At 48.1% G+C, this 12,059-nt stretch overlaps 1 protein-coding gene across 1 annotated transcript; it reads right to left on the reverse strand.

Moving 5' to 3' along the window:
- Positions 1–567: 567 nt before the first annotated feature.
- On the reverse strand, positions 568–11,680 carry PIPOX (pipecolic acid and sarcosine oxidase). Its single transcript, XM_060134505.1, has 8 exons — positions 11,567–11,680; positions 9,982–10,130; positions 3,330–3,543; positions 2,870–3,052; positions 2,171–2,317; positions 1,661–1,819; positions 997–1,072; positions 568–698 (listed from the first exon to the last, which is right to left on the reverse strand). Exons 1-8 carry the CDS (start codon positions 11,678–11,680, stop codon positions 568–570), a joined length of 1,173 nt encoding a protein of 390 aa, XP_059990488.1.
- Positions 11,681–12,059: the final 379 nt, after the last annotated feature.

Below are 12,059 nucleotides of genomic sequence, written 5' to 3' on the forward strand. Positions count from 1 at the left end.
GGAAAATAAAGCCCACCACAGGCTTTCATGCAATGCAGTCATTTACTTATCTGTTTGTTCAACACATTTTTTGCAACAAACATTTACTGTGCACCCAAGATGAGCCAAATTTTACAGGAGTTTGTGATAGAGGGTGGCTCTAGTTTTATGAACAGGAATGCCAAGGGCCTTAGTGGTCTACAGATCATCTTATTTGCTCTCCCCCAGGCAGCCTTAGTCAAATCTATCCCAAATTCATCAGATGCCCCAGTGAAGAGAATTTTAACAACTGCTTTGGTCTCCTGAGCCAGTCCTTATGCCCCCTCCTTATTGAGACATCCAGCTTCAAGGTTCTTGCTACTCTGTGATCATAGAATATCTGATTTAACTTCTGAAGCAAAAAAAGTGTGGGATTGGAGAGCTGGCTAGGGAAAGAAGGTAAATTCAATCAGCTGGTGTTTATGGGGAACTGAAGAGGGGCAAGAAAAAAGGATAACATCTCACAGACACTTCCTTCCTCTGAGAAGTCTTTCCCAGAAGAGGGCTTTGTTCCGAGCTCCTGTGCACAGAAGGGAAGCAGCTGGCCAGTCAAATGTGGGCTTTGCCCAGGCGGGGGAAGCGGCTGATTCGAAAAGGTGTCAAGTCATAGGATGGCATTAATTTCATGCTTAATTCATACAGGATCTTCCCCACAACAGGGGACAGCTTAAACCCATGCCCTAGGGAAAGGAGAACAGGTGGTCAGGCATCCTCAGAGATAGGTACTGGACTCCCTGGACGTCCCCTACACAGTCCCCAGATAGAGCTAACCTCCCCATTGGTCGCATCCCAAAGCTGGAAGTTGCCTCCCACCATGAGAACCCTTTCTTCTCTGATAGCCCCTCTTAACCCCCTTATACACTCAAGGTCTATGCTCTGGCCCCTCTCTGTCCAACTAAAAGCATGAAAAACACCATTTTGCCTGGCACTGAGGTGGGTCATCTTTAAGGCACCCCGTCTTCCCTTGCTCAGGCTCACCAGAGAATCCAGCACCAATGACAATGTTGTCGTACTTTGGGTGTCGATCAAGAATGAAGTGCTCATCAGGGGTGTTCTAGAAAGAAACAATCACACCTGTGTCCTTTGAGGATAGAGGGAGGAAGAAGAATTGCAGGCTCAGAAGGGAGGAGACTCAGCTGGATTTCTTTCCAGAAAGAATAGGAATGGGGCACAGGAATGCTTTGTGCATGCCAGTGCCCTAGGGTACGCCAGTCTTTCTCATTTGTCCATCTGTCTCTTCTCATGTAGAGCTATGAACACAGTAGGTGCTCAGTTAACGCGTGTAAAGTAACTTTAGCAAAGACGCCTCAGGCCCTGGTGACATCTGTCTCTTCTCTTTGTCCCTAAGGCCTGCTCAACTAGAACATCTTGCCAAAAACTCTTTTAGAGCTCTTCTGGGAAACATAGTGAAGGACTGCCAGACGTATGCCTAGTTTCCTAATGAAAAAGAATACGAATAACCTCTAGTGGGCCCTCTCTGGTGGAGGTGAACTGACCCGCAGGAATGAGCTCATTTGTTTCAAGTCACATACTGTGTCAGGGGTCAGGTAGAGTCCAGCCTGAGCAGCACAAGGCCAGTCTGTCTCATTCCCCTGTTCTCCAGGGCTGCAAGAGAGCCTGGCCCAGTTGCCCAGACCCTTACCGTGTACATGCAGTGCTCCATAACAGCAGGCTCAGGCTCTAAGTTAGGTAAGTGATCTCTGACAAAGCAGCTCAGGATGTGGACGTCTTGGATGTCTGAGAAAGCTGCAGGGCAGTCCCGCTCCTCAGGATCTGCATTGTTGCCGTGGTGATAGCAGACCTGGCTCCCAATCAGAGCAGTGTGAGCTGGGATGGCTGGCCTCCTGCACACCACCCCCAACCCAGGGGGCAGGTTGTACACAGAATGCACCCCATCCATCATCCCAGCCTTCCCCAGTCCTGACAGATGCTGTTTGTTGCCATATGAGTTTGCCATTCCCCCGCCAACCCTATGATTGCAAAGGAAGGGCTCCAGGACAGCCAGGGGTCTTGTGTTGCGCATAGTGAATAGTGAAGTCCGTTCCTGCTCCTGCCCACTGGGATCCGAGGGAGTCTGGTGAGAGGAAAGTTAGAATAGCTGCCCCAAATCTGCCTGGGCCCCTATTAGCCTTCTCTTGGCCTCTCCGCTCACCTTCATCAGCCCTGGGTACTCTCCGGAGGGCAATCCATAGATGTGGCGAGGAGCCAGGCCAAAGCCCAGGAAGCATGGAAAGGCCTGGGACACACCATAGCTTCCGGGAACCTTCTCTCGCCAGTAACACACGTTGATCCGCAGGGTCTTGGAGCAGGAAGAAGAAGTGGGAAATGAAGGGAGAAAGCATTTCTGGGGTCCCGTAGCCCTTTAATATAAGCCCAGATGCCCTGATTAACTCACCCATCTTTGTTTCACTCAATTCTTGTGTCATTTACATGTTACATTATGTTATGATGCATAAAAATTGGTGAATCTGTCTCTTCCCCTATTCTTAATCTTCTCCCAAAACTGCATCCAGCCTACTTCTCTCTCTCTCCAGGAGTTAATAATACCTCGTTTATTGAGTGCTTACTATAGGCCAGGCCATCTCCTTAGGTTTATATATATATATATATATATATATATATATATATATATATATATATATATATATATATATATATATGGTTTAATTTAATTCTCCAACAGCCCTAGTCCCCACTTTATAGGTTATAAAATTGAGGCTAAGTGAGGTGAAGGTGAATGAAATTTGCCCAAAGTCATCCACTAGCAAGTGGCAGATGGAAGACTCAAGTCCATCTGGGTCCAAGGCTTCTTTTCTTAAGCACCACCTCTCAGGCTTTCAGCTCCCCTTACCTGGAGAGGCAGCTCAATGCCCAGGGGATGGAGGAGCCGGTTGGTCCAAGGACCTGCTGTGATGATCAAACTCTTGGCTTGGTAGTTCCTGGAGGTGGTTTTCACCACGACCAGTAGCCCTGGTTTTATCTCCATCACCTTCTCTCCATCATGCACTATGCCTCCTAGCTGTCGAATTGCATCCTGAAAGGGCAGGAGCAGGAAAGGGCAAATCAGTTATGTACGTGGTTCACCCTGGACAAAGAATCCTTCATCGGGTGCGGAAAAGAGAGGGCAGAATCTAGACCTCCTCTCCCATATTGTCGAGGCCTAGCAGGCTCAAAACTGCCCAGTCCAAAAAGTCAAGACTAAAGCTGGCAGGGCAAAGGCTGTCATCCAACTGGGGGTCAGGGGATGGCTGATGGGGACCCAGGATGCCCAGAGCAGGAGCTGCAGTGCCCCTAATGCTGCACGGTATCACCTGAAGGGCTCTGAGCGCCTTGTCAGCATAGAGAACTCCTCCAGACTTTTCCAAGAGCCCCACTTCTCCCCTGGCCAACCGAATATTGGGGAAACGTTGCTTCAGTTCCTCAGATGGAAGACACTGGTGTTCCACTCCCTGCCTAGACAGAGTAGCCTGGATTATCTTTAATTCTGCATTCTCCTTCATTCCCAGCAGCAGTAGTCCAGTCTGCCTATAAAAAAAAAAGACACCTGAGTGAGAGTCTGCGTCCAGGCCCTGGGCCTTCTCTGTCATTTTTCAGCAAGGGGCCCAGACCAGGCATCAAGGGGAGTCCTGGCCTCACATTCAAAAAACAGGCAAAGACATCTACATTCTGTTGTAACAGTCCAGTATTGTTGTGCTGGTTTCCAGCCCATCCCCAAGTCTGCCCTTGGCTCTCACTATTGGTTTGCTTATCCCTCCATCTTCCCTCATCAGGATCCATCCTGCCCTTGAGGTCAGAGACCCTAAGTCCTCTTTTATCTCCACACCTAGAAGGTGGTAAATGTTCAATGAACTTGATAAGATTTCCCTTTCCACCAGTCCCCTGACCCCACTCACTGTTTTGATCTCAATTCTTTATCCCTTTTCCCCTCCCCAACTCCCTGCTGTTTCTTTTCCCTGTTCCTTTTTCTTGTCATATAATGTTTTGTCTCTTCTTGTGATCTATCTCTCAGTTCCTTCTCAGAGGCTGCCTGTTTTGTGGAAAGGGTCCTAAGTTGGGAGCTCTGGCTCTGGGTCCAGTCCCAGCATCCCCTCTGTGACCTTGGTCTGATTGCTCGCTGATCCCAGATTCCTCCTCTGTAACACATGACTGTTGGACTGTTGGTGGTTCCACACCAGGGGAGTTGTGGAAATGGCATGGATCATTTTTTTGCTTGTCACAATGCCTGGGGGTTGCCACTCACATTTGGTGGGCAGGGGCCAGGGATGCTAAACCTGCAATGCTCAGGAAGATCACACCCAAATGCCAATAGTGCCCTCATGCAGAAACCCCAGTAGGTGAGATGGCCTCTTAGGACTCCAGCAATTAATTCAGCGATTAATGTTTTTGTTCTCCCTATACATCCCTCTGTGTTTCTTCCACCATAAGAGAATGAGAGCTGTTCCTCTTTAACGCTTTCCATCTCTATGTCACAAGAGATCAGAGCTCCCTTTTGGGGGTAACTGATCAAAACAATAGAAGGGTCACTTTGGCCCTTGGGACCGTTCCTGTAGTCCCTCTCGGTTTCAGCAGCCACAGTGACAAGCATCAGCCCGACACATCCCCCAGGTACTGTATATAAAGCTCGTAATAGCCTATAATGGAGTCTCATGGATATTACATGCTTCCAAATCCCACATTATCTGGTTGGGGGGATTAAAGAGAAGATTGGGAGGGGGTAGGGACACAGCGGGCCCTGGGGCCAGTGTCAGTACACAGAGCCACGCAGCATGCCCAATCCATTTGCCATGGCCCCCGCCTACCCAGCATTCACCACTGGTGAGAAAGCAGTGAACGCCTCTGCCTCTTCAAAGCTCAACAGAGGAAAGATGCTGTAGAAATCCCCACTAGCCAGCAGACCGTCTTTTTCCTGTGGCCCCAAAAGAACTTCAGATTGGTTCTCAGTTAATGAAAATTTGCCTAGTAAACTCCTTGGTCAACAGGATAATTAAGGCACCCAAGCGTACGTTCTTGAGCCCTTTGTACCTGATGAGGTTGTAGCTGTGTAGAATTCTGGGAAAGACCTCACCTTAGCAGTCACAATGTCAGATCCCTGGCCCGGAAATTCCAGAGCAGCATATTCTAACCTCTGCCTGCAATATACTAGCCTTGGTCTCTCACATACTCTGAGATTCAGTTACTTTCTCTTCCTTCCCTTCCTTTCTCCCTTCGTCCCTTCCTTCCTTCCTTCTTTCCTTGAAATAAGAACTCCTCTTTCAGGAATGTACTATATGGAGGAAATGAACTCACGCCAAAGCAACGGGCAAATCTGTTGAATTATGAAATGCTGAGTGATGTTCTAATTCCCAAGCCGTCCTGCGGTGGATGAAGCGGGAGCTCCCTATCCCTAGGAGTAATCAGCAAGTTGATTCTGCTGGTGAATGTAATTGTGCCAATTGTAATCATTTTGCTCCAGCTCTCTGCCCCTGTGGCATTTATTTCTCAGCCCAGATATTGATCTAACAGTGGGAAATTTTCCATCTGAATTTGTGATGCTGGACCCTCCCTTAGTCCGGAGGTGCGTTTGGGAAATTCTCATTTTCCGTGGATCACAGCTGAACCATTTGGCCTGAGGGAAACCATGCACTGCCAGAGAAATGCCTTGGATCGGAGAGAGATTTTTGACCATTATGAGCAAATCGGAAATAAATGTAAAACACTGCCTGGAAATGCAAAGGCCTGTCATTATGGGAAATAGGTGAGAGGCTCCTGTGGGAGATGCTTAGAGAACTGGAAAGCAGTCAATCAAAACCGGGATCAGAGAATGGGCCTTTTTCCCCCAGTATGAAGATAGATGACTTCCATGCGCAGATTGAAAATCATTTAAGTACTTATTTTCTTAATGGCTTTTCCTAGATCCCAATAAACAGTCTGCTCATTCTGCATCCATTTCTCACCCCTATGCTCTGGGCCTCCCTTTCCTCTTTTTCTGCTCAGATCCAGGCTACGAAGTTTGGGGAGGAGGAGGGTGAGAAGGGACAAGGGCATTGCAGGAAAAAAAAAAAAAAAAGACCAGGAAATGAGCGGTCAGGGCTGGTCTAGAAAGACGGCACCTTGTAGTGAGGCCGGGGTGCTGGGGATCCCTGGAAAGAGTGCAGCTCCCAAGTCCCAGAACACCTTCAGAGCATTTGATACTAACTGTGCCTTCCTCCCAACCCTAGCTGGATCCGGCCCTAGGAAGAGATAATCGAAGATTCCTCCCAAGGGCCTTGTTGACTTCTCTATGGCCCAACTAAAGCCTCAGACATGAGGTAGGGAGTTGGTGATGAGGGATTTCCACCAGTTACTATAGCAGGACAGGAGGCAGGATGGAGTGGGGAGGATTTGGGAGGGGCAGACAGCTCTCCCTGCATCTGCCATCTCCCATCCCAAGCTCCAGCTTTCCCCGCTCTGGGTTAAAAGTGCCAGGAAAGCCAGCTCTCAGAGTCACCTTGGGGAAGAGACTCCAACAGGGACTTGGTAATGGCTGCTGTCTTTGTTGGTTTGGGAGGAGCTCTTGGCGTTTCATCTTCTGCTCAGTGGGCCGAGGTGGAATTGGTTAACAAAGACTGCTCCAGGGAGGGGATGTGGCTGACAAGCCAGACACTTCGCAGACACAGGAAGCAGCAGCTGCGCAGGGGGCCACCAGGTTCTGGCAGCAGCTATACTGCCTACGGCTGTGATCTTGTCTGATATTGTCAGCTAAGCAGGGGCAGCCCGGGTCAGGAGCTAGATAGTAGGACTCAAAGGGAGAAGGTGGGGCAGGAAAGAGATGGGCCACAGAGCTGGGATTTGCTCTTGGTATCAGCATCCTGGCTGTACACATCACAAAAGATTCAGACCTTGTGATCTGACACATGTGTCATCGTCTGTTCCCAGAATATATGCAAATATCCTGAGCCACCCATATTTAGTATGCCTCTGTCACAGGAAGCAGCAGAACAGAATGAAGAGAATTGGACAACCACCTTATCAACTCCTGAAGGTTTTTTTTTTTTTAAATCATCATCAAATATCATTAAGTTAATATGTTCATATCTATCAGTTCAATTATGATATTGTGCTGGTTCTTCCAGAAGAACCTAGGAGAATAAGAATCACACAGCTAATGAATCATTTAGAAAATCAGAATTAGGAACAAAAGCTAAAGGAATTGGAATAGGAAGTATCTGTTCTGTGTCTCTACTAAGTAAAAGAACCAAATAAATTAGTGTGCCTGAGTAAATTAGTTTGGCCATAAGAAAGGACTTGCTAATAATAACAACAACAATAATAATGCCTAGCACTATATAGAACTTCAAAGATTTTTCAAAGAACATTCACTTTACTCTTCATTTTCCATAATTGGGGCTGTAAAGCATAGGGATAGTCTTTTAAGAGGAGCTATGATATGTCCCAGTCTTTAAATGTATGTTAGCAGCCTTCTGACCTGGGATGATTTAGGCATGAACCTGTTTGGAAACAGGGGATGGACAAGGTAACCAGTTTGTGGTATTTCCTAAATCAGGAGGCAGCAAGCGATGACCCAGGGGCCAAATCACCTGTTTTTGTCTGTCCCACAAGCCAAGATGGTTTTTACAATTTTAAATGGTTGATAAAAAGCAAAAGAAGAATATTTCTTTTTTTTTAATATTTATTTGTTTGTTTATTTTTGGCTGCATCAGGTCTTAGTTGTGGCACGTGGGATCTTTCATTGTGGCACACAGGCTTCTCTCTAGTTGTAGCATGCAGGCTCCAGAGCATGTGGGCTCTGTAGTTGCGGCAAACGGGCTCTCTAGTTGTGGCACGCGGGCTTAGTTGCCCTGCAGCATGTGGGATCTTAGTTCCCTGACCAGGAATCGAACCCATGTCCCCTGCATTGGAAGGCGGATTCTTAACCACTGGACCACCAGGGAAGTCCCAAAGAATACTTCATGACATGAAAATTATCTGAAATTTGTGTCCATAAATAAAGTTTTATTGGAACCCAGCCATGCCCATTTGTTTACATATTATCTGTGGCTGCTTTCACAATGGCACAGTTGAGTTGCTGGCAGAATTGAATTGTTGCGATAGAGACCATATGGCCTGCAAAGCCTGTAAAACTATGTGGCCATTCACAGAAAAAGTTTGACAAACCCTGTTCTAGACTGAAAGTTGAGTAATTCTGTGACTTGCACTACAGGTTAAGACCCTGACTACTCAGTAGCAACCCTCTCATGAGTTTGTGGGGAGAATTAAATGAGTTAACATGGATCGAGTACTTTTAGAACAGCCTTAGTTTCTCATTCTAAGCACTAAAACACGCAGTGATAATGATAATGATGATGATGATTTGTCAGGTACTATTGCAAGCCCTTTACAAACTTTATCCTCACAACAGACACAGGAAATAGATATTATTACCCCTACTTTACAGATGAGAAAACTGAGTCTCACAGAGGTTAGACAGCTTGCTCCAAACCACACAGCTAAATATGTCAGAGCAAGATGATATCTAGAGCCAGCGCTGCCTGGTTCCAAAGCCCTTCCAAATTCCTGTCCTCCTGCCAAAGAGAGGGATTGTGAGATTATGAGATTCTCCTATCCAAGGGTCCCTTTCCCTCTCTCCAGCAGCCCTTCCCCTCGATGTGCATGGTTGCTGCATCCCATCTGTCTCCTTCTGCCTTTCTTCCCCCCTTGCTCAATGGAGATAGGATACAGCTGACCCAGAATAAGTGGCAGGAACTGCCATTTATTCAAAAGTGCTAGGCATAGTGCCAAGAGTCTCGTTTAATCCTCACAAAGCCCTGTGAGAAAAATGAGGCGCAGAGAGGTACAGAAACTTTTCCAAGGTCACACAGCTGGTAAGAGGTAGAGCACAAAGTCAAATTCAAGCCTGTCTGACTCCAGAATTGTCTCCCCTCTGACAGATTCCAGACACTTTCCAAACATCTTCTAGTTGCCTCCTTATCTGCTGGGATGAAGTGTGCCCTCTAAGGCCTCAGCAGTTCTTTTAACACAAGATACTCAGCAGTATTCACAGATGGCTGACAGAGAGAGGTCCCTTTGCCAGGCCACGCCTCAGCAAGACATGCTCCTTTATTTGGGTGCTGGGTGTATTAGCTGCGTCTGGAATAAATCTGTAATTAGCTGCCCTAGCTGTATTTGCATAATGGATTTCACTTTGTTCTTAAGTTAATGGTGTTTTTGCAACAGAACAGTAACCTCTTGGTTCCTGGCCATTAAAATAACTGCCACCCTGTAGGGTAGAGCAGTGGTTTTGTAGGAAGTTCAGTTAAGAGCCACAGAGAAGGCGGGAGGGATGGTAGCATGGTTGGTAAAAGTTCTCTTTGCCTCCTGGGTTGTCTGCCTTCTTCCCCATGAATATTTGAAACGTCAGTGAGGGGGGGTCTTAAGGGTCAGAGAAGGCCATGCAGGCAACAGAGAAAATAGCTGCAGGCTCACTCCCTGGTCAGCAATGCAGCCTGAGGAGCATCCCCATTTGCTCCTATGGGAGGAGGTATTCAGAGAATCAAATGGATTTATAAGGGTTGTTCTGGGGGAGAGGACCCAGCATTAAAGTTTGTGATACTAGTAGGAATATAAAGAATCAGGCAGAGGCCTTCTCCTCTATTTCAATCCCTGCCCTGAGAGGTTCTCTGACGGTTCCACGGAGATGTAGATACAAACTCCAGCTCTGAGCATCTGCCCAGTGTCTTCCCAGCAGTTTTCCCCAAACAACCTCTGCAAGCCTTGGACACATGGTCTAACCCCAGCCCTGGAACTCAGAGACTGTCAAGAGCCAGCTGGACCTGTCGGGTGACCATGAGGACAGCAAGCAGAATGCTTCCACGTGTCTGGCACTTCCGGAGGCCCCGTGTCCCTCCGTTGCATGTCAAGTATTCCTGGCACCGCCCTCTTGCATAGTAAAAGCACCCCCAGGTGCTGAGCCCCACGATCCAAGGGATTCTCCCCCACCAACCCAACCTGTATAATTGGGTTCCCGCCTCATGCTCCAGCTGGGCCCATATCTGGTAGCACTCAGCCATCATCTGGGTGTAGAAGTCTTCAGGGTACGCCCTTCGGATTATCCGGCTTTGCCCATGGGAACTTCCTCGGGAGTGCGGGAGGAAGAACTGGAGAAGGAGGACAAGAGACAACTGCAGCTGTCACCCCTCCCCTTTCGGAGCCCACTCATCATGTGCTGTCAACAAGGAACACTTATTCTTCAAATATTTCCATACAGTCTCCCTTTGTGGCCAAGTTACTGACTTGGCTTCAGGATAGAATTTCTTCAGTAGCTCTAACTCAGGCATCCTTTTTGCTAACATCATTCACTTCCCGAAGTCCCTCTGTGAGTTAGTCTTCAGTCATCCTGCTGCAACCTTGCCCCACTTAGACTCATGGAGAAGCAGAAAGAACCTTTGAGATCATTCTAGTCTAGGCTCCTCATTTTTTTTTTTTTTTTTTTTTTTTTTTTTGCGGTGCGCGGGCCTCTCACTGTTGTGGCCTCTCCCGTTGCGGAGCACAGGCTCCGGACGCGCAGGCTCAGCGGCCATGGCTCACGGACCCAGCTGCTCCGCGGCATGTGGGATCCTCCCGGACCGGAGCACGAACCCGCGTCCCCTGCATCGGCAGGCAGACTCTCAACCACTGCGCCACCAGGGAAGCCCTAGGCTCCTCATTTTTATGCACAAGAAAACTGATGCTGACTCTTTCTTTGTAGTTTCAGATTGCTCAGGACAAGAGAACCATGTTGAGATTTAGCAAAAGATGGAGTGTTTCCTGAAAGGTTGGACGAGGAATCCCTCAGGCTTTGAGAAAACTGATAGAGAAATGAAAAAGGTTTCTAACCAATCCAGCTCATTACCAAGAAGAATAAACCAAAACCAGCCTGGATAGATTTAGGCAGAATGGGAGGGTAGAAACCTTTGGAAGGTGGGCTGGGTGCACCTGCCTCGGGAAGGCTGCGGATATACAGGGCCCAGGCATATGTACAGTGGCCAGTAGCCTGCACTTCATGGGGTCACTTTTCTATAAGGAAAAAAAAATACCTAAGTCTTATTTCCTGTGTATCAAACAAGGAGGCTGCTATTATCCAGAGGTGGCAGAAAAAACAGAAGCTTCTGCTGGGTTCCAGGGTGAGAGGCCAGAAATATGCAGGGAAGAATCCTACCTCCTAGACTGACAAATCAGCCTTTCCCTCTAGGCAAATTATCTCTATTTAAGGTTACCCAAAGCAGAACTGATTACTTTTCTGGGCCAGGGCAACCATTTTGGCACAGAAGAGACTGGGTGGGAAGAAAGAAGAGAATGGGGTCTGGGGTGCTTCTTGGTCAAGAGCAGGATCTGGGAGGCAGCAAAAGGAGGAAATGTGCCTAGAAACCCAAACTGGGTCTTAGGGAGGGTGGAACTTTCTTTGCATTGTCATGAAACACACCAGGCAGCTAAGCTACAAATTGCATAGAATTTGTGAAGATCAGGCCCTTTGGCCTTCACCCCACAGAAAACCCTCTTGGGGGAGGAGAAAGGGACAGTCCCTGAGGTCAGGAGTGCAGAGGGGACACAGTACCTGCTCCAGCAGGAGGACCCTCTTCCTGTGTTTGGCCAGGTGGTACGCAGTGAAGCAGCCCTGGATGCCTGCCCCGATCACAATGGCGTCATAGAGATCTTTCTGAGCAGCCATCCTGCCCACTGAGTTAGCCCTACAGCCTCAGAGACCACATACAAAGGAGAAGGCAAGCGGAGGCGGGCTCCAGCCTGAAGGAGGAGGAGTAAAGCAAAGTCCAACCTGGCCAGCATTCCCACAATTCCCTGGGCCCTGTCCTTCTCCCCACTCCTCCCAACCCCCAAAACCTGGCACAGGGCTGAGCCCCCGCCTCCCCTGCAGAGCAGAGCTGGGTAGTATGATTTGTGAGGTTTAGCCCGGCTCAGCTGCCAGCCTCACCCTTGCATCCCTCTAGCTTTCTATTCTTGGCTCAATTATTGTCATGCAAATGGATCCTTCCTATGCCACCTTCCTGTCTCATTATGATCTTTGTCTCAGGCCTTCGGCCCTGGAATTT

Source organism: Lagenorhynchus albirostris, chromosome 20 (assembly GCF_949774975.1).
Source record: "Lagenorhynchus albirostris chromosome 20, mLagAlb1.1, whole genome shotgun sequence".
In the NCBI taxonomy this organism is placed as follows: domain Eukaryota; kingdom Metazoa; phylum Chordata; class Mammalia; order Artiodactyla; family Delphinidae; genus Lagenorhynchus; species Lagenorhynchus albirostris.